The sequence below is a fragment of the Salminus brasiliensis genome, chromosome 18, assembly GCF_030463535.1.
Source record: "Salminus brasiliensis chromosome 18, fSalBra1.hap2, whole genome shotgun sequence".
In the NCBI taxonomy this organism is placed as follows: Eukaryota; Metazoa; Chordata; class Actinopteri; order Characiformes; family Bryconidae; genus Salminus; species Salminus brasiliensis.
The window spans coordinates 21,979,237-22,002,597 of NC_132895.1; the positions used below are offsets into that span (position 1 = coordinate 21,979,237).

The 23,361-nt window shown below is 42.7% G+C and overlaps 1 protein-coding gene across 1 annotated transcript; it reads left to right on the forward strand.

Moving 5' to 3' along the window:
- The first annotated feature begins 19,605 nt into the window (after window positions 1-19,605).
- cldn2 (claudin 2) lies at window positions 19,606-22,343 on the forward strand. The gene is made up of 2 exons (XM_072662033.1): window positions 19,606-19,924; window positions 20,252-22,343. The coding sequence occupies exon 2, from the start codon at window positions 20,414-20,416 to the stop codon at window positions 21,248-21,250; it is 837 nt and encodes a 278-aa protein (XP_072518134.1). The 5' UTR covers window positions 19,606-19,924; window positions 20,252-20,413; the 3' UTR covers window positions 21,251-22,343.
- Window positions 22,344-23,361: the final 1,018 nt, after the last annotated feature.

A 23,361-nucleotide genomic window follows, 5' to 3' on the forward strand; every position in this document is an offset into this window, starting at 1 on the left:
TGAATATGGTAAACCCAATAAAAAAATAAATAAATAAGAAAGAAAATGTGGGAAAAGGAAACAGGGTGTTGTCTTGCGTCATTACGTAATTTAGCCTACATCATTTTATTAATTTATTTATATATTTATTTGACTTTATTTGGGTGTTCAAAGGTTATTAATGACCAATACATTACAACAAATAAATCAATAAATAAATCAATAAATAAATGACTGCGTGGCAAAACGGATATGCTGTTGATTATTAGACTGAGTGCTGAGGCAGGATTTCTACAGTAGTTGGTTAAATCCCAGTGGGTTTTATTTTCAGGTTTTAGCCTTACTGCTATCAGATTCGCTTATTTTAGCGGTGTTTTCACCGTTAGCCATTAGCCCACCTTTATTGTAGGTAAACACTAAAGCGCGTCTTCAGCCGCGAGCCCAGAAGAAACCCCCCCACCCCCACCACCCCCCGCGCGAGCGCGAAACGACAGCCGTTTAAAATGTCTGTCAGGGCTTTAGACTGAATTAACTTTAGGTCTAAGAGGCCCTGGAGCTGTCGTTCACACTGAACTGTGATACACTCTAAGCTATCGTTAAACCCACGACGTCGAGCAAATGTCTAATCTGGAAAATTAGCTGTAAGGAAAACAGCAGAAAGGGCCGTTGTGTTTACTCTGTTCATTTGTGGCGAGCCTCTGATGGGGGTTTAGGTGAACCGTGGTGTGTTTGGCCATTTGCTAAGCTTTGGAAACCCCCAACACCCTGCCCTCCACACCCTGCTCTCCCCCTGAGGGAGGAATGTGAGTGGGTGATCAGCCCCACTGCTCTCTGCTAACCAGTGAGTGTGAGTGTGTGAGAGGATCTTCTATATAAAAAAAAACAATGAGGAGAAATCTGAACTCCAGCAGTAAAACACTCTTCACTAACCAGCATCAACACGCTGCAGTCCTGATCCTTTACTCCCCTTTCAGTCCTTCTTTCTTATGCACTGTAACCTTCAGTCCCTTTGTGATTCCCTCCTCTCCGTCTCTCTCTCTCTATCATTCTCCCTTCCTTTTAGCCTTTTTCTCCTACTGCACCCCAGGGTCCCTTTGTCTTTCTATCCTTCTTCTTCTGCTTCTTTCTCATGCACGGTGGCCATTCCTCTGTCCTTAATCTGTCCTGTGGCTCTTTTTTCCTTCCTTCTTTCTTTCTTTCTTTTTTTGTCTCATCTAAGCTATCCATGGCACTCCTTATACACTCCGCCACGTAACAAACAAGAGGCGTCACTCCGGCATTCACTCCAGCAATGCAGAGCTGGAGTGGCCAGCACATAACCCTACCCTCACTCCAAGAGAGAGTCTTCCTGATTAATTAGACCACAGAATTATGGCCTTCAAAGTGTGTTATTGGTGGATCTTATCAATGCTTAAGGGGAAATTCCTATGATTTTTTTCTCAAAAGACCAGCGATTATATTCCCTCTTTGGGAATGTTATCAAGATAGGCCGGAATTACTGTAAAGGGCTGTTGACACGTTGATAGAACTACACTGGAAACTGGCGTGGAACACAATACCACCAACAGTCGTCCAGATATTAGCAGGAGAGATATGTGTATTTACCCATTTCCATGTATCCCAGTTCATTTATCTAGAGCTTTACTGAATCTGACACGGAAAGTGATGGAGTAAAGATAAAACCACTGAAGACTTTCTTTTATTTGGCTAAAGACACAATATGGGAACGTCTTGCAGTAGAAAAGCTAATTTAAGGAGATCAGCTGATCGTATTGAGTTAGGCCCAGACTCCTGTCCCTGACTGGACAAATGCAGTTCCCTAAGTTCATTAACTCTCATTGGCCTGTTGTCACTTCATCTGTTAAGTGTTGATTCGATTAACAGCAGCTTAGTGGATTGAGTGATATATACAGTGGGAATGGAGACAGAGCTGTCTGTGATAGTTAATGTGTCCCTAGAAAGCTATTAGACATGCATAGAGAGTCACACAGTAATTTACACGGATCTCATTTGTGATCAGTTGTGGCTCTTATCTTTAGTCATAACGTTATAACAGCGACACTGAAACGTGTCAGTCTGACCCCAGTCCAGGGTCACAGCGTGTCCAGTGCCGCTCCGAGTGCAGTGACCATGCCGATCTCAGGCCTCACACTTCTACCCTCATTTTAGGGAGGTGTAGGAATGACACCAGCCCTCACACCTTCATCAGCACACTTCTCTCACATCTTCTACTGCTCTAGACTCTCCACTGACACCAGCTTACACCCTGTACATGAAACAGAGTCTGCAGGACTGTTCCCACCCTGGCACCTACACACTCTGACCCGGACTCAAACGCTGACCGCGCACTGACCTGTACGTACACTTTTTTTTGAATTACAGGTCTGGGATGGCTTTTTAGAAGCTTTTCAGGTTTACGACTTACAGAAGTGCTTCACTGTTTACTCAGAAAATACCCCTAGCTAGTTTGTATGGGATAGGATCCAATAGATACCTTTAAGCTTAGATACTATTTAATACAAAAGTCAGTATGGAGGCCACAATACTCGACACTACTCTGTGTCTTGTGACTGTGTTGTTCGGACACCCTGGGGAAGTTCGCTCCACCACTTCGGTGACAGGACAGAAAAAAGCCTGGACGCTTGTCGTCCGTGGATCTGTAAGGATGACGGGTCCAGCCGAGCCGTACTTGAAGCTCGAAGGGCTCTTGGTACAGGACGGCTTTTGACCATTGCTATCAAGTACGGAGTGGCTGGTCCATTCTTGGCTTTGTAGGCCAGCGTCAGTGTTAAGAAGACATCAGGCCTTGTTCACTAATACCTTCCTACCAATGTTCCTAAATTAGTTATTGAGAAAAGTCCTAATAAAAAGGCTATTAGGACTCATGATGTGTTTTTTAAACAGCAGACTTGTTCGCAGCTATGCTCCTATACTGATCAAGACCACTGCCCCCATTAATTGAACAAATGCCTAATAAGAAATCTTTGGTGAAAGTCAGAATCTTCATGAAAACTGTGATGTGTCGCAAAGCACCTTAGGAGTGGGGCTGCTCCATGAGAACATGTCCAACTACATCACTCCTGGCTACTCTAGCAGTCACCTTCTCTTCTGCTCTGCTCTCGCACACACAGCAGAGCCTGCCTGCATTTCTGCCTAGCAGTCTAGATTGTATTTATTATTAATAACAATAACGGAAGATTACATTTGATTTATTTCTTAGGAATTTAGCCTAGCTGTGGAGGAGGCCCAAAGCTTCAGCTTCAGTGTGATGCTTAGAGTGAAAATAATGAGGAGGAGGACAGTGCTTTAAAGTTATACCAGCATGGTGCTCTAAATCGTAGTTGTTTTCACAGGTCCGCTGAGCTGTGACCTGATTGGTCAACTGATAAAAACTGCTTTACATTACACAGTACCTACTTACTAACCCCGAGTTCAGAATCCAAGATGGCCGCACCACATATAAACAGTAATAAAATTAGTGGTATTATACAGTTTAGCAGCACTTCGGTTTGTTTGTGTCTAATGAAATCTGTCATACACACAGTACTGTCCAACCTCTATATGTTTCCATGGTGTTTGAAGGTGCAAAATACCATATAATGTGTTATCAACTGGTAGCGCTAAGAATGCTAGTGCAGGATAGCGCTTGCGAGAACTGTGTGATGACTTGTTGACCCGAGTATTTGTGTGAAATCCAGTTATATTACGTCAGTCCACATGCTTTCCACATCACTTCCAATGACGGTTCTGTATCTCTCCAGAAAGTCTAGGAATTCGTGTCCTTCAGGGGTGGCTCAAAGCGCGAGTGATGCTGCATTCCATTTACGTCTGAAGTCGGATGTCGGAGCTGGGCAGGACGACACACCCGAGTTAACCGTGTTATTTTCTACTTGGAACTCGGACAATCTGACATCCCAGTTTAAATGATATGCAGCATTACACTTCCTGACTGTAGGGGGAGGCCAGAAGCAAGACATACCCATTTTTGCATGTCCTGCTTTAAAGGTTGACTTATTATATTTATCCAAAATTGACATATACCTGTCCCGCTAGGAAAAGCCCTTTAAGCGTAAAAGCAACAGCTACTTTTGGAGAATCCGGCAAAATGCTGAAATTTCTGGCATATCCATTTACGTACAATGGGGTTCCAAGCTACAATGCAGTCAAAGCACTTTGCGGGGTAAGACAGTCCTACACATGGGCAGGAATGTCACTGCTATTCCAGTAATGCTCTTATTATGGCAATGTGTACATGGCTGCATATTGACCCTCAGTCTTGAATCATTGCTGATTACACCAGTTTTCCTCTAAGGCATGGAGCACTGCCCCCCCTCCCCAAACTAACATTAAGTACCGGTCTGTACAAGGGCCTTCACTTTAGCACTTCACTTTCACGACTACATAACTTACTTATTAATTTCACAGAAGCCTACCCACTGAATCATTTGTATGGAATTAGTGAATAATACTTTTTACGATTAATACAGATTAATACGCCTAGAGCTCAAGGGGTTAAGCTGAATAATCACAACTGTATGTATTCAGAGAAATGCCTTTTATACTTGTGGATTATGATTAGTGTATAACTCGGTGGTCAGTGGAATGGTCACTGGACGCAGTGCACACAAAGCATGTTTTTGTCCAATGCAATGTATGGATATGGTGGATATTTTGGGGGGTAGGGGTCAGTGGCTGGGTGTGTAGGTGCTGATGTGGGAATAGTTGGCCTGGCTCTGGTACTCGCTGTGACCTGGACTAGGTGCCAGTAAAGAGAGTGTGTGTGTGTGTGTGTGTTGGGGGGGGGGGGTGCTGAATGTGAAGGCTGGTGTCACCTCAACACCTCTGCAGATAAGGAGAGAAGTGTGAAGAGCAATGGGAGTGGCTGGGGCCTCCAGACGGTGTGTGTCTGTGCACCTCTGCTCATTACTAAACTCATTAGAGATGAAGGAAAACCATCAAGGCAAATGCAATTAAGATAAACCATAATAACCCATTAACCTTACACTGATTGATTTACACAAGTTGGGAGTGTTTTAGTATATTAGATTTGTCTAAAAGAGGCAACTCTCTGCAGTAGCATCCCAACTCCGACAATCTCTGAAATGGCCTCATGCTTTCTACATGTTCAGTTGTTATAGCAGCTAGTGACCAACAGTGTTTACCACAGTCAAATGGTCTAGACTAAAACTTATACAAACAAATATGGTGGAGTTGGGAATTCAGACAGCCAAGACATGTCACGACATCTGATGTGTGCTTCTTTAGTTTAGAACAGGAGATGCTAGGCTATCACTGCTAACAAACACTGTCCACAATCACATCTAAGTATATTTAATTGCTTCAAAACGATGGAAATTCTCATAAACAGTTGGACAGGAAAATGGCATGAATACATCTCACTAAAAAACACTAGAATACTTCTGGGAAACTGGGCCCTGGACCACACTGCGCGGAATGATACCACATAGTGTGCTGAGGTGCTTCCAGTTTCTCGAAATGGCTACCCCATCATTCCTCTGTTTTAAATCACATCAATTTGCCTGTGCGAAACAACTAAAGATATGGGGGCATGAATTTGCAGAGATGAGATTGGTGACAGTCTAAGTACAGTGTTTGTGAGCAGTGTTAGCCTAGCATCTCCTGTTCTAAACTGAAGAAGCATGTGTCGCATTAAAAGGATGCCTTGGATGATTAGATGATTTAGGACATATTATTCAGAATTATTATTATTAGGTAACCACTATGAAATGAATATGTAATATGTGTCGTTATGAGATTGACTGAGGCATGGGCCCACATATTTGCTATGGCTCAGTGGTTAGAGTGGTTAGAGCACTGGGTTATGGATGACAGGGTTGTGGGTTTGAGACCTAGGTTCGCTTAACTGCCACTTTTGGACCCATGAGCAAGGCCCTTAACCTTCTCTGCTCTCTGGCGTCACAGCATGGGCTGCCCACTGCTCCGGGCACGTGTGATCACTGTGTCTATGACTGCACATATAGCAAAACCCCATGCAGTTTTAAGCCATTGTCCAAATCCCCCAGTCTGAAATACTTCCTGTGATGTGTATTGACATTTATTATAGATTGCTGGCTTCTGTGTACTCTGTCGTCCACACTAATACGAATGCATTTTACAGTGCTGTTGCATGGCGCCCAGCTTGATTTTTCCAATGTATTCGTATTAGTGTGGACAAGGCCTGAGAGATACAGAGATTAGACAGAACCAAACTATCTATAATAAAGGTTCATTCACATCACTTATCTCTTTTGGGAAGCAGCATTCTGGTAATGTCTTTGGAGTGCATGTTGAGAGTCTTTCATTATGTTATTCCACAATTCAGTATATCCTTCACACACACACACACTGCTTGTATTTTGCTGCTGTACCATGTAGTAATTTGCTGTTTGAAGCTAAAAGCATGAAAATAGTACTTTCATGGCCGGCAGTCACACAACCAAAAAACCAAAGTGACTCTAACTATGTTAAATTTGACTGATTTTCAACATATTTGTAAAAACATCACTGGCTTTCTGTAGCTGCCTATATTAGATTTAAAACCCTGATGCTGGTCTACAAAGCCAAAAAGGGACCAGCCCCTCCCTACCTGATGGCAGTAGGGAGGGTATGGATTGGCCTGAATGGCCATCCTTTAAGATGTATGAAGGACAAGCATCTAAACTTTTTTTCAAGGCGGTGGAGAAAACTTCCCCTGGGTTTTGGTTGTGGTTGAGGTCTTGTGAAAAAAATATGATAAGCTCTGTTTTTATTGGCTGGTTTACGGCACTGTTACAAGAGCAAATAAAATTTTGCAGTTATTGACTTCTGTCCTTTCTTTGTGTCTCTTGGTGTGGTTTGCATTTACCTAGCTGGAAGATTGAAGCCATTTAGTTGGGTTAGCTTTAAGCCTAGCACCTGTCTTCACCACGGCACATGGCTGTGAACCAGCATCCTTTGTTCGGTCAAGCATTAGCTTTTAGCCTTTTAGCCTTATTTCCATATTCTCCCAAGGTAGCCATTGCGTTTAGCCTCAAAAGTCAGGCCAGGTATAGTGTAGTGTTTATACCCAGCTATTGGAATTTCTGCATCTTTGAATCTGGGAACCAGTGCTGACTTTTGTATGTGGTATTCCAGGTTTCCAAGCTTAGAGGTATCCTAAGAATCTAGTCTATTCACACTAGCTGGAAACAACTAAGCATGTGTGTAAGTCACTGCATAAATGTAAATTAAAATGATAGTGTTGAACAATTAGAATTCACTGAATTCAGGTTATGTTTATATGTACAGGTCAGTGTGGGGTCAGTGTTTCTGTCCAGGTCAGAGTCTGAAGGTGCCATGGTGGGAACAGTATACAGCAGACTCTGCTTCCATGGAACCTGGTGCCAATGGAGAGTCTAGAGTAGTAGAGGAGGTGAGAGAATTGTGCTGATGGAGGTGTGAGGGCTGGTGTCACTCCTACACCTCCTCAAAATGAGAGCAGAAGTGTGAGGCCTGGTGAAGAGGAGTGAGATCAGCAGGGTCACTGAGCACTGACCCTGAGGTCACATGCAGAATGTGGGTGAGGGGTAAGTTGTTGGTTAAATAACAGAGTTAACAGTGACACACTGATAAAATAAGCTCGATTTGAACAACGATGTACTCAGAAGCTGGGCTAGGGCTGCCCAGTGTATCGTTTCAGCATTGACATTGCAATGTGCTCAAGCACAATAGTCGCAGTACGTACAATGTCATGCAAGACAAATTATACAACTTGCTTGATTCAAAAGGATAATTTGCTTGGTTCTCATTTTCCATGACATCTGACCAAAGGCAGATTAATTTCGGCCTAATATTATTTATTTCACTTCAATAGTCAAACTACAGAGGGCATTATTAATAGCATTGGATGTTGGATCACTAACATGTTGGATGTTGGATGTTGGCAGGTGAAATACATACAAACAACTAAATATCGCAATATCAGTATTTTGTAATATTGTGCAGCCCTACTGTAAGTCCACACTTCATCACTCTCTACATGACTGCTATAATTAACATCAGTTTCATAGGCCCCTAAAATAGTACCCTGTGGGCCTCAGAGATATACTAAACCAATCGGTTACCAAATAACTAATGCATTAGGCTTAATAGGCTTAATAGCTGAAGAATAACCTAGACCCAGAGGTTCAGTGGGTTAAGATTCTTTGAGAATCTCTAGTTAAGCCATATTGTTAAAAGAAGCAGCATGGTAGAAGTAAGTTTGGCAAAGCTAAGGTAGCTAACAATGGGGCAGTGGTGGCTCAGCGGTTAGAGCGCCGGGATATCGATAACAGGGTTGTGGGTTCGATTCCCGGGCTCGGCAAGCTGCCACTGTTGGGCCCTTGAGCAAGGCCCTTTACCCTCTCTGCTCCCCGGGCGCTGGAGTTGGCTGCCCACCGCTCTGGGTGTGTGTGTGTACTCACTGCCCCTAACACGTGTGTGAGTGTGTGTTCACTACCAGATGGGTTAAATGCGGAGGACACATTTCGCTGTACAGTCCACACTGTACAATGACAAATACGTGCACCTTTACCTTTATCTTTATCCTTTAATGTAGCCACCTGCTACTTGTGCAAACCTGGGTGACCAGATGTTCCCTTTTTCCCGGATATGTCCTCTTTTTTCGGGATGTGAAAAATGTGTCTGGGATTTTGCATTGATTTTGCATCTGCGTTTGTTTGTACAGTCACCACACATTCTGTGTGCGAATTTAAACAGCTTAAAATGCATCTGCATAAGTCCCACCTTCTCACCCCCACTATTGGTCTACACGTACCTGCATCTATATGCAGCCATTGGTCAAACTGCCTCCAGCCTTAAAATTCCTGAACGCAAATGTAAATAAACACAAATCCGCTTGACTTTACCTGACTTTTTAAAATGTATTTAATATATGTATTTGTTAGTATTTCTATACATTTTGGCATGGAAATAAAAACCCAATGTAAAGGATAGTAAAATTACCAGCCTTATTATTTTTATTTGTAAGATGCTCATGTTGTAATGAAAGGAGATAATGTAGTAATATAGGCTATTAAGGCTATTTATTAGTTTTGGGAAATGAGTAAATGTTTGTGTATTAGTGTTTATTAATGTAGTTGCATGATTTTTTAGAGATATTCAGTTCATCCTACTCTCACACATACACACACTGCCACGATCCAACAACTTAGGCCTACTTGAAGCACCCCCAGCCACAACATTCTAACCAAGACGGATGCCTGTGTGCCCCAAAATATGGTCAGCCTAACAAACCGAATACCTAAATCATGACCCATTTGCCTGTTGGGGTTTCTATTTACAGGAACCAGAGAAACCAGGGAGTGGGCAACTTAGCACTTCTGTGAATCTCTAAAGTCTGCTAAATGTTATAAATGTAAAAAACAACCATTAAAATAGATAAATATGTACAGGTCAGTATGAGGTCAATGTTTCTGTCCAGGTCAGAGTCCGAAGGTGCCATGGTGGGAACAGTACAGCAGACTCTGCTTCCATGGAACCTGGTGCCAGTGGAGAGTCTAGAGCAGCAGAGGAGGTGAGAGAAGTGTGCTGATGGAGGTGTGAGGGCTAGTGTTACTCCTACACCTCCTCAAAATGAGAACAGAAGTGTAAGGCCTGGTGAAGAGGAGTGAGATCAGCAGGGTCACTGGACACTGACCCCGAGGTCACATGCAGACTGTGGGTGAGGGGGAAATTTATAGTAAAATGGAGAGTCAGTCCAGCACAGTTCCCTGTTCAAACATAATTATTAAACCTGGCAGTTAGCATGGCTGGGAAAGCATTCTAGCAAGCGGCAGAGCAAGCATCTCACTGAACGCTTTCTATACTGGTAAGGGTGAACTTATCAGAAGCTGTAGGAAAACTGGGCCTGGAGGTGGTGAATCCTGGTCTGTGCTGGATACTGACCCTCCAGGAGCAGACTTGAAGAGAACCAATGAAAAGCCCTCCAAGAACATTAGGACATTTGTTGATGCTACCTGGTCAGTCGTTTGAATAGATGCAGGAAGTGCTTCATGCACAGAAAATGTGTAGTGAGTGGTGCTGATTTTGAAGAGACCAGTTAATGATTTTCTCTAGAGTTTTCAGTGTACATGTACAGGTCAGTATGAGGTCAGTGTGTGTGTCCAGGTCAGAGTGTGTAGGTGCCAGGGTGGGAACAGTACTGTAGACTCTGCTTCCCTGTAACCTCAGGTCAGTAAAGAATCCATACCAGTAGAGGAGGTGAGAGAAGTGTGCTGATGGAGGTGTGAGGGCTGGTGTCATTCCAACACCTTCCCAAAATGAGGGTCTGGTGAGGAGGAGTAAGATCAGCAGGGTCAGGGAGAGGAGCAGCACTGGACGCTGTGACCCAGAGGTCAACAGACGGTAACTAAGAGTACCTGTGGATGCAATATCATAAATAAGTACAAATGTACCTCTCCCAGGTTTGAACCTGAGATGTACCACTGGTCTTCAGATGTACCACTGGTCTTCAGCAGTCCTTCACAATGTAGATGGACATGGTCTCTTTAGTAGAGAAGGACGGTACTGTCCCATTGCTGCAGTAACAGGCCTTCTCATTTGGGAACACTTTACACTAGATTCTGGGACATTGATTTGATTGCATTCAGCCACGCGAGCATTACTGAGGTTAGGTACTGATATTAATGATTAGTTATATATCGCAAATGCCACTCGAGCTCCTCCTAAATTAATTGGATGGAGCTCCATCATTCTAGAGGGAATGGTTTGCTCACATTTCGGGAATGGGCTTTATTCCCAGACATGGTGGTAATGTTGTCCAAAAAAGAACCACCTTACTACCATACAATAACTGTAAGTGGATGTACAGGTCAGTATGAGGTCAGTGTGTGTGTCCAGGTCAGAGTGTGTAGGTGCCATGGTGGGAACAGTACAGCAGACTCTGCTTCCATGGAACCTGGTGCCAGTAGAGGGTCTGGAGCAGTAGAGGAGGTGAGAGAAGTGTGCTGATGGAGGTGTGAGGGCTGGTGTCACTCCCACACCTCCCCAAAATGAGGGCAGGAGTGTGAGGCCTGGTGAAGAGGAGTGAAATCAGTAGGGTCATTGAAAGGAACAGCACTGGACGCTGTGACCGAGAGGTCAGCAGACGGTTATTTAGACTACCTGCAGAAGGTGTATTATTAATTTAAGCAGTTTTAAGACTTTACATGACATGTTGCACATATTATTTGATTGTATTCAGCCACAAGAGCATTAGTGAAGTCAGGTACTGGCAGTTATTGGATGGAGCTCCCTTACTCCAGAGATTGTGGGTCCACTGCTTTGCAGCCCAATGCTGGGAAATGTATACCCCTTAAGCCCACGCCTGAAATTGGGAAGGGTGACTTTAGGCTAATGTATAGCTTCTCTAGACAGTCGCATTCTAATGCTGATGCTTTTCTATGGAGATTATAGAAGATGTGTGTGCACAGTTGGGTGCAGCAGTGGGTGCACGCTGAATACACTAATTAGAAGGGCTGTCTGGACATGTGTGGACATGTAGTGCATGAAGTAGAAAGTAAAACCTACCTTCTCTCAGAAAAAAAGCAAGAGGTTATTCTAATTTGTCCTAATTAACGTGTTGATCTAAGGGCCTGTGACTGACAGGAGCCCTAAAATGTCCTAATTGAGTATTTGGGCAGAATTGTTAAAGTTGTGAGGCCCAGTGTAATATCTTTTCATTGGGCCCAAAGTCTTTGGCAGCGACCCTGGCTGGACGCGTTATACCTCTGTAGCTCACACTTGACATTGGGAATGGTTTGCTCATATTTCGGGAATGGGCTTTATTCCCAGACATGGTGGTAATGTTGTCCAAAAAAGAACCACCTTACTACTATACAATAACTGTAAGTGGATGTACAGGTCAGTATGAGGTCAGTGTGTATGTCCAGATCAGAGTGTGTAGGTGCCATGGTGGGAACAGTACAGCAGACTCTGCTTCCATGGAACCTGGTGCCAGTAGAGAGTCTAGAGCAGCAGTGGAGGTGAGAGAAGTGTGCTGATGGAGGTGTGAGGGCTGGTGTCACTCCCACACCTCCCCAAAATGAGAACAGAAGTGTGAGGCCTGGTGAAGAGGAGTGAAATCAGTAGGGTCATGGAAAGGAACAGCACTGGACGCTGTGACCGAGAGGTCAGCAGACGGTTATTTAGACTACCTGCAGAAGGCATATTATTAATTTAAGCAGTGTTAAGACTTTACGTGACATGTTGGACATATTATTTGATTGTATTCAGCCACAAGAGCATTAGTGAGGTCGGGCAGTTGTTGGATGGAGCTCCCTTACTCCAGAGATTGTGGGTCCACTGCTTTGCAGCCCAATGCTGGGAAATGTATACCCCTTAAGCCCACGCCTGACATTGGGAAGGATGACTTCAGGCTAATGTATAGCTTCTCTAGACAGTCTCATTCTAATGCTGATGCTTTTCTATGGAGATTGTAGAAGATGTGTGTGCACAGTTGGGTGCAGCAGTGGGTGCACGCTGAATACACTAATTAGAAGGACTGTCTGGACGTGTGGACATGTAGTGCATAAAGTAAAACCTACCTTCTTTTAGAAGAAAAGCAAGAGGTTATTCTAATAGCCTTCTTTACTGTTTACTGTATTGTAGTAAGCCTAGCCTTCACCAGGTAACCTGACATCACTAAAACCCAATAATGGTGTCCTACTCCCACAAAGCTTGGTAGAACATCAAGCAGAAGGGAGTGTGGAAAGTGGCATAAAACACTTTCCTCACATTTTGAGAACAAAGATGTTGTTGGTACTGTTGTCCAAGAAAGAACCACATAACACACTATTACTGTAAGTGTTTGTACATGTCGGTATGAGGTCAGTGTGTGTGTCCAGGTCAGAGTGTGTAGGTGCCAGGGTGGGAACAGTACAGCAGACTCTGCTTCCATGGAACCTGGTGCCAGCGGAGAGTCTAGAGCAGTAGAGGAGGTGAGAGAAGTGTGCTGATGGAGGTGTGAGGGCTGGTGTCATTCCTACACCTCCCCAAAATGAGAGCAGTAGTGTGAGGCCTGGTGAAGAGGAGTGAGATCAGCAGGGTCAGGGAGAGGAACAGCACTGGACGCTGTGACCCAGAGGTCAGCAGACGGTAACGAAGAGTACCTGTAGATGAAATATCATAAATCAGTACAAATGTACCTTTCCCAGGTTTGAACCTGAGATATGGAGTATACCATCTGTGTACAGCAGTCCTGTACAATGTAGATGGACATATTCTAATTTGCAGTTCATGTCTCCATCAGCAGCCGGAGCTTGAGAGGGCACAAATGGCCTTGCTCTCTCCAGGTGGGTAGTTGTCTCTCTTTCTCTCTCTACACATTGCTTCAGCGTGATGCTGGCTGGCATGGCGTCTTCTAGTCGATGAATCAGAGCGGGGTACCCGGTGCTTTTCTCAGAGCATTTTGTCAGAGGGGGCATGTGTCAGTCCTCACTCTGTCCTTGTTGGGAGCATTCCATGTGATAGGGGGATAGTACTAATAAGCGTGCAAAAAAAAACCCTAAACAAACAAAAAACCCATTATATATATATATATATATATATATATATATATATATATATATATATATATATATATATAAACTCAAGACCCTAGTTTGACACACCTGATAAGCCTTCTACACCAAAAGCTTGGAAACATGTGTGCACTGGCCTTCATTCCTAAATGCTGCTGTGCAAAATACAAAGACTTGCTTCTGACTATGTTAACATTTAAAAGCGTATATACACAGGTCAGTATGAGGTCAGTAAAGTGCCAGTGTGGGAACAGGACTACAAACTCGGCTTCCATGTAACCTGGTGCCAGTGGAGAGTCTAAAGCAGCAGAGGAGGTGAGAGAAGTGTGCTGATGGAGGTGTGAGGACTGGTGTCATTCCTACACCTCCTCAAAATGAGAACAGAAGTGTGAGGCCTGGTGAAGAGGAGTGAGATCAGCAGGGTCATGATATGGAGGAGTGCTGGACGCTGACCCTGAGGTCACACAGGGCTTAAAGACACATGAGTAAATGTGATAAAAGTACATGATGATTATATGTATATAAAGTTATGAAGTTGGTTTGATTACTCTTAAAAAATTTAAGTTGTAGACCTGGATGTACTGTTCTATGAAACAAATGGTATGGTATATGGTTAAAGGTGGGTACATTGGTAAATTCAACAAGACAATAAATGTTATGGCTGATCTGTGTATATTTCATATGTTTCTTCTTCTTTTTCCAAGTAGATTCTTGAGTTCTGAGAGGCATACAGCCTGGTCTTCTGTTTCAGGATCATCATCAGGATCTCTTATCCAACTTTTCAGGGTAAGGTATCTACCAAACTTGGTCTAAACCGTGTTGTTACATAGTTTATCTTAATATCTTTCCTGCAAATACATACTGGATCAGTGGTTATGGGTCAGCGTTCTGGCCAGAGCATGTAGGTGTTGTGGTGGGAACAGGACTGCCGACTCTGCCTCATGCACTGTGTGTAACTGGGTGCCAATTAAGAGTCTAGAGCAGTAGAGGAGGTGAGAGAAGTGTGCTGATGGAGGTGTGAGGGCTGGTGTCATTCCTACACCTCTCCTAAATGAGAGCAGAAGCGTGAGGACTGGTGAAGAGGAGTGGGATCAGATCAGCCATGGCATGCTTAGATATGCACTGGAGCTACACAGCTAAAGTAGCTGTAATGCCGCCAGTAAAGGAAGCTCATAGTCACCAGTTAGCGTCACACATACAGTGTGTTAGCACTCTTGCTTGGTTGCTTGGATCTCAGAAAGACTTCCAATGAATTCTCTCACTCTGGGTAACACCCCACTGTCTATAAAGTAGATGAAAGCATTATTTTATTGCTCAGCTAAAAGCAGTAGCGGCTATTCCGAGGCCCGAATTCTGCTTTAGATGGGAAGGCCATGCTGTAGTGTGTCTCTCGACACCAGGCCTCACACCTCCATCAGCACACTTTTCTCACCTCCTCTACTGCTCAACTCTCTCTGCTGGCACCTCCATCCCTGCCCATGAGCTCAGGAGCTCCATTCCCACAGCAGCACCTACACAGCCTGCCTCTAAATTAGACCCAAACATACAATTACCACTGACCTCATTTTGACCTGCTGCCAGTTAGCAGCAGAAGTTTTATTCTGCATGAAGTTCATCAAAGTAGTTTGGGCAGTTCTGGTCAATATTTCCGTGACTGTGAAGAGTTATTTGAGTAGAAAAAGAACTGATCTCTAAAGTTAAAGATTAAACATTGTTTCTAGGATTTTAAGCAAGATCAGTATATTTATTTTTGTATTTGTATCATTGTAGAGAGGGAATAAAATGAAGGTATCACCATGGAAAATTTGGGCACCCTAAGAGACTCGAGCTCTTAGAAAACATTTATCAAGGTCTCAGACCTTAATTAGCTTGTTGGGGCTATGGCTTGTTCACAGTCATCATTAAGAAAAGGCCAATACTCCTCAAACCTTGTCCAACAATCAGCAGCCAAGGTCTCTTCTAAGCAGCTGCATAACACTCCCATTAATTATGGACTAGGCAGCTGGGCAATATGACGATATTTTATCATATCATGATAAATTTTGTTATTGTGATAAACAATATGCTTTTCTAGGCATATTGAGGAAATCGTGTTGAATAACAATCACTCTATTCAGTATGGGTATTCAGTAACTGAATAGCAGTTTTTAAGAATCTGTCGCCACTGATGTACTTAGTCTATGATTACGATTATGATGCTAAATGTGATAAATATTGTGTATCGTGAAAAATGTCTTAAATATCGTGATATAGTATTTTTACCATATTACCCAGCCCTATGACAGGTAAAAGAAATTGTGGAGGTCAAGTTGAGATCTGGAAGGCCAAGTAACAAAAAATTCAGAGGGCTGCTTGTAGAATTGCTTGAAAGACAAATCAGACCCCCTCCCTGTCGGAACGACTTTTAAGAAGATTCAGCAGACTCTGGAGGGGTGGTGCACTATTCTACTGTGCAGCAACATCTGCACAAATGTGACCTTCATGGAGGTCATCAGAAGAAAACTTTTACTGCATCTTTACTCTATAATAATAATAATAATAATAATAATAATTCAGCATCAAAAGTTTTCATCGGAACAGCTAAACAAGCCTGGTGCATTTGAAAAACACCATGAACTATGGGCTGAGGAATGTTTTGTCTGCATAGAGAAAAGTTATGCCTTGAAGTAAAGTGTGAAAAATGTCATGAAAGAATGAATTCAATTAAATTCCAGCTAATTCTGGAAGCAAACACCACACCTTCTGTAAAAACAGTTGAAGATGAAGAGAGGATGGATCTAAGAATCATTATCTAAACACACCTCAATGAACCACCTCTGGTCCACTGAGGCATAAGCAAAATCTTTGGAATTGCCCTTACAGTCCTGAAACAAGCAGTTCAGCAAGATGGCCCAAGAATCTCACAGAACTAGAAGCTTTTTTTCTGTTTCCCAGAACTGAAAGACTTGCACAAGTTTTGGAAATCAGGTCATCTTTTACTCGCTTAACCATTCACAGCTATTTTAACCAGGGTGGCCAAACTTGTGCTATGCATGCCACAGTCAGCATAACGTGTTCAATGCTAAAGACAAATACTGTTCAGATTTCAGTAACGTTTCAGTAAATTGTACGCTGTTTTCATACAGTATTTGAACTGAACAACAGTGTCCTCTAGAGACAAATCAGCACAGATGTAAGAAGGGAGGCAGTGTGACTAGTTTTAATGTCCTGATTCAGAAAACTGGACTTTGACCAACTGCATGCAGCTCCAGTTTCGTTTTTTAGACCAGAGCCTTTCCTGCTTAGTTCCTTTTGCACCAGCTGAGATTAAAACCTGTGGAATGCAATCACACACTGCAGCCTTTTAGATATCTGTTACTTACAGTCGAGTGCAAGCGTTTGCCTGTCCCCAGTCAAATGATGTGTTTCGTTGATTTTCTTTACAGAGACACACGTCTGCACAGTTTATGATGGCCAGATGGTTACAAAATACATACATCAACTATATCGAAGTATAGCGATATTATGGATCACAACATTTGAGAATCTCGATTCTCCAAAAACACAGTATTGATTTTAATGAATAGTTTACATGCAAACATTGGTGGCAGACATTGGTGGTTCATTTTGTGTTGTTTAAACCCCGACCCCTAGCTAGGTAGCAGTGTTGTACTCTGACTTCAGATCCCACTGTTCTGATAGGATAGGATAGGAAGGTAACTGGTAGTTATTTTATGCAGATGATGGTGTTTTACTAAAATTGTATTTAAAAAATGCATACAGAATCGCAATATACTGCAATATATGGAAACGTAACCTCTGTGATATGTATCACAGGTTCTTGCCAATACACAGCCGATATCAAAAACATAAAAAGTTTGTAAAGCTATTGCTATCCTTTTGATCTAAGGGTGCCTTATTTTGCTTGCTATTGGTTGCCAACAAGCCAATTATTACACCGGGAACAAAGAACTTACTCAGGAAATCCTACAAATACATGGAGATGACATTACCATCAGTTCAGTGGTGCAATGGATACGTTACTATACAGACACTAATCAGCCATAACATTAGTACCACTGACAGGTAAGGTGAAAAGCATTGATTATCTTTATCTACAGTGGCATCTGTCAAGGGGTGGATATGTACGTCAGTTCTTGAAGGTGTTGTGTTACAAGCAGAAAAAATGGACCAGCAAGGGACAACTTTTTGACAAGAGACAAATTAAGATGGCTAGAGAACTGGGTCAGAACATCCGGGTTCAAAAACATAAAAAGTGGATGGTACAAAGATGGGACAGATTTTCCCCAACAGTATGTTCCCCAAAATTTGTGCCATACTGAAGGTTGTCATTTGAAAAAGGGTGCCTAAACCTTTGCACTGACCTGTGTAATGAGACAATTACACCATAAAGTTGCTGTCATACAAAATATAACCTTGTACCCGCATATTTGCCGTTTTTCACTTTTTAGGATAATGTGAATCTGGCAGTGGTTCTTTACATTGTAAAATGGACCAATAGAAATGCTTCAAAATGATGTGGATAAAAAAATTACATTGACTTCTATTGAAAGTTAAGCAGGTTTATTTCCTTCTCTTGTAAAATTGCTATTTTGGACCTACAATATTTTTTATGTGACAGTGATGATATACTGTATATCAATATTATAATTGTCAGAAACGCTAAATGAGGTGATGGAGTGCGTTGGTCTGCTGTTTGCTGAGAGTTTAACAGCTTTTAATTAAAGTTTCACAGGGTGTTGGTTTACTCTTCTAGTCAGTGAGTGGAAGCAGATGTTGGATTACGTTTTAATCTCATTACCACATTGGTGACATGTGAGCAGAGATTTGGTGAGATTAGGCTCAAGTCTAAACCAGTCTAAACTATGCATGCCCCCCCCCCTTCTCTCTCACTCTGCCACACTCTCTGGGAACAGCAGTCGTCTCAGTAACAGTATCCTAACTTCCATCGCTCTGTATCTACCTCAGAGAGAGATTAACTTGGTAAGTGTGTGTGTGTGTGTGTGTGTGTGTTTATGAGAGAGAGAATGAATGACATGGAGGCAAGGAGTGTGTGTGTGTATTTAAGATTCATTCAAAAGCAGTTGTTTAGCTGCTAGGCTATATATATTTTTCACTTACTGTAGTTTATTATACATGTTTGCTCTGTAATGAATGCAGTGCTATGGATATATTAAATATTGGAAATCAAATATATATGCCCATATGTGCAGTTTGTAAAGCTATTGCTATCCTTTTGATCTAAGGGTGCCTTATTTTGCTTGCTATTGGTTGCCAACAAGCCAATTATTACACCGGGAACAAAGAACTTACTCAGGAAATCCTACAAATACACTGAGATGACATTACCATCAGTTTAGTGGTGCAATGAATACGTTACTATACAGACACTAATCAGCCAAAACATTAGTACCACTGACAGGTAAGATGAAAAGCATTGATTATCTTCATCTACAGTGGCATCTGTCTAGGGGTGGATATGTACGTCAGTTCTTGAAGGTGTTGTGTTACAAGCAGAAAAAATGGACCAGCAAGGGACAACTTTTTGACAAGAGACAAATTAAGATGGCTAGAGAACTGGGTCAGTTTTTATTTCAGAGCATTTCTATTGGTCCATGCATCTTAGAATTTTCACTATGGAGGACAGCAAAAATGGAGAGATGAGATTTTGTCTGACAGTGACAGTATGGGATTGCACAGAAGCTTTAGGCCTTAAAGTGAAAATGTTCCCTAACTGGGCAGTATGTTTTTTTTTGTTTTTTTTTACAAATACAAACAACATTAATACGAAAAGTGGTTTTACCTCACTGTGTTCATTAAAACATCCCCAAAGATCTCCTCATGGGAGTCCAGTATTATTTATAGTTAGCATCCAACACCTGGTTTGGCAAACCAGTGCTTAATGATGGTAAATGAGGTGAGCTGGTGATGAATTTAGCAGGCCTGGAGAAATCTAGAAATCTAGCTCTCACAATATCAACTACTTTCTTCAAGATGGGAGATTCTTGTTATTTTTTACTATACTAATGTTACCTGTAGATACAGTTTTAAATAATGTGCCAGGGTGCCTTAAACATCTACACAGTATTGCACTCAGACATTTGGGCTGCAGCTTATCAGAAATTCCACTGAGTTTAATCCTTACTTTTAATCAAAAATTCAGCTTTTGTTTTTTCATGTCTGGAAGCGAAAGAGGAAGGAGCGGCCGTCCTGTGACTGACACTGTCCTTCATTCAGTGGCCTTGTGTTTGTGATGGGGGCAGTAAAGCTCTGTTTTGGGGTGAGTAGCGGGTGAATCTTTAACCCGCTTTGCTGCGAGGGACTGCATACATGGACTGTGGAAGCCATCAGTATTTAGACAGTCAAGGGACAACAGGAATACACAAACAGAAGAGAACACAGCACAGGTAAGCGGAACAAACCTTTATCACTCTGATACACTTTGCCTTCTTTTTATTTGATATACTAGAATACTAGAATTCTATTACCAGGTATATTTAGCTTTATTACTGGTATGAAGAACAGATTTTGCACTTTTATTGTCCAAACTATTGCTAAAAGCACATACTGAAAATAGTTTGGCCCAAACATGGTGGTTTAAAGGCTGGAAAAGCTTTGACATAACAAACATGAGGAAGACACATGTGGCGTTATTCTCACAGTACTACTTTTGACAGGCTGTGCACATGTAGAATAATCAAATAATTCGTCTCCTCGATTTCTTTCTTTGGCAGCTGACTTCACACTTCAAAGTTTAATCCAACCCTGGAGTTCACAAGCTTCAACTAAGCATCACTTGTCCATTTTGTTGTCCATTTTACATCTAGTAAACGGCCTTCAGCCTGTGTGAATTTGCAAGGCTGCACTTAGGTCTTTGAGGCGCACCAGGTGCTGCGATGGCCGCAGCAGCGTTGGAGGTGATGGGCTTCTTAATTGGTTTCCTGGGTATGATTGGCAACTTGGTGGCCACCATGTTGCCCTACTGGGAGACCTCCGCCCACATTGGCCCCAACATTGTCACAGCCGTAGTCAACATGAAGGGCCTGTGGATGGAGTGCGTCTACCAGAGCACTGGGTCCTTCCAGTGCGAGACCTACAACACCATCCTGGGCCTGCGGAAGGACCTGCAGGCAGCCCGGGCGATGATGGTTATCTCCATACTATTTTCTGTGATGGCCTGTGTGGTGTCCAGCGTGGGGATGCAGTGCACCGCGTGCATGGACGGGTCTTCTGTCAAGGCAAAGGTGGCTGGAGCTGGAGGGTGCCTGTTTCTGATAGCTGGACTTCTGTCCCTCATCCCTGTGTCCTGGAAGACCCACGAGGTGGTTCAGACCTTCTACCAGTACACCATTCCTGACAGTATGAAGTTTGAGATTGGGGACTGCCTCTATGTTGGACTTGCTTCTTCTATCATGTCTTTGCTTGGGGGAGGACTGATGAGTGTATCCTGCTGCGAGGACCTAGATGCAAGTCGAGGGTTCCGGCGTCATACTGGGGGTTACCCTTACCCTGAACGGTCAGGGGCTGGCGGCACAGCCCGCGGGGGCACACATTCTGTACCCTACCGACCAGCCACCCTGCAGACCGGGATTAACCTGAACACAGCCACCAAGAAGCAAACCCTGGCCAGCCAGATCAGTACCAGTAGCCACTCCACTGCTGCTGGCCATGGCTCCAAAAAGCCTGCAAGGCACAATGCGGCAGCCAGCTACGATGTTACGGGGTATGTCTGAAGATGTCTGCTTTATTAGGTACCTTTGTGCCATCGGCTTGAAAAGACTGCAGTGGATATATTGACTACTGACTGTAGTGGCCAACCCTGGTGTCAAAGTTCAAGCAAGCGGTCAGGCAACGGACTTTCTTCACAAACTGTGACAGCATGTTTGGAATACGCAGTGGGCCACGTCTGTAAATGAAAAGAATGGAGGTGTCCTAGTACAGCTGTCCAACTGTGCCTCTGTTGGGTAAACACACCATGTGTTACCATTTCCCAATTACCTGTTTTTCGGATGTGTAAGAAACGTCTGTATAAATATCGGATTTCTGCATTTTTTTGAAGTACTGAAATTGATGGAAGCTGAAGAATTTTTCTAGTATTTCACATTTTGTGTTGAACCTTTTTTTCTTTGTTTTTCTAAGACACAAAATAGGGTTCAAATGTGTGATCTGGATGTAGATCTAGATACACTAGATTATACTGTAAACTAAACTAAACATTTATTCACCGATCAGTATCAATTTATTCAAAAATAATAGTAAAGTATACAAATTAGTGGTGTTGATCGATTCAGAAGTTTAATCACGTTAATCACTATTATGATTAATCACAGGTTAAAATGCTAGCTAGCACGCCCTTGAATTTTTGGGCAGGAGAACAACTAGCTAAATTTAATTTAACTGTAGCCCGAGGCTAACACGATGAGGCTCAGAGGTCGGACACAGAGGCTTTAATAGAGAAAATGCTTTACCGACTTTTTAAGAGATAAATGGATGATCAATCATTGGGCTGGGTTACGCTAAGAGCTAAGAGAGGAGCGGCTATTGGGAGACAGCACGGTTTGGACATCTTGTGGAACGGTTAGCAAAGTCCAGTGCTCTTCCTTAACCAACACTGCATTGTCCAAGTTCTGTATTTGGTACAAATCAGATGAATGATTTACAGTTTGGGAGTGTGATCCACTGCTTTGGTATCAGTTGGATTGATTTTTTGATGAGTGACTGTTAACAGGGTGGGGGGCTATCGTCAGCTGGCTATCGGCTAGCTAGAGTGTCTGTGGAAATATTTCTTATTTCCTATATTTCCATAGATCTTCTATTTCTGTGGTTACAATGTCAAAACCACTCATCTGAAGTTTAAACCTCCAACTTCTTTTTTTTTTTTTGTTATGATCATAAAACACGTTGCCTAAGCCTACCTCGCATTCTCAGTATTTTTCCCTTTACTTTTCACGCTGATCTCACTTGCTAAGTTGTTCCTCCTGGTTCTGACTCACTGTTAGGAACATTTTTCTGGGTGGTTTGTATAAAGCTTACAACAGTCATTACCACAAAGCAGCTTTACTAGAATCCGGATTCAAACCCCCTAATGAGCAAGGAGAGGTCGGCAGTAGCAAGAGAAACTCATGGCAGAAAAGAGGAACCTATTGTGAAGATACAGTCCAAGCTAGATTTAAAGCACAGCCTCTCAGATAGAGAACATATGATATATTCCAACAGCTGACTGAACGGTATTCCTTTAAAGGTGCCCTAGAAAGTACAACGCTAATTACACTTGCCATAGTTAAATAACGAGAGCCCTTCAAGCCCTCTGAGCTTCAAGGACGGCTTGGCTTGACCCACCATCCTTTAAAATCCATTGAAGACAAGCACCCAGGCATTTTTCTGTCCCCTGGGTGTCCGAACAGCAGAGTCGCTCGCTGTCTTCAAAGAAGACCCACCTCTTCCAGTACTTGGGTGAACCTGTGTTTAGTAGCATCTAAGCTTAGAGGTATCTTTTGGATTCTAGTCTATACAAACTAGCTATGGGGATTTCCTGAGTAAACAGCAAAGCACTTTTGTAAGTTGCTCTGGATACGAGCGTCTGCTAAATGCCCTAAATGTAAATGAGAGCTTTGGTACACAAAAATGACATACCGTGAACCGTCTCTCCAGTTGGCTAACCAAACACTGTGCCAAGAGGACAGCAACACTATCCGCTAATAATAATAATAAATATTTACAGTGTTTTGTTAGAGTGTTAAAAACTATTGTACTGGGCTCCTGTGAGCCGCCACGGTGCCATAAACCAGCCAATAAAAGCAGATCTTATCATTTCCTTGAAAGAGCCCACCAGAAAAAAAAATCA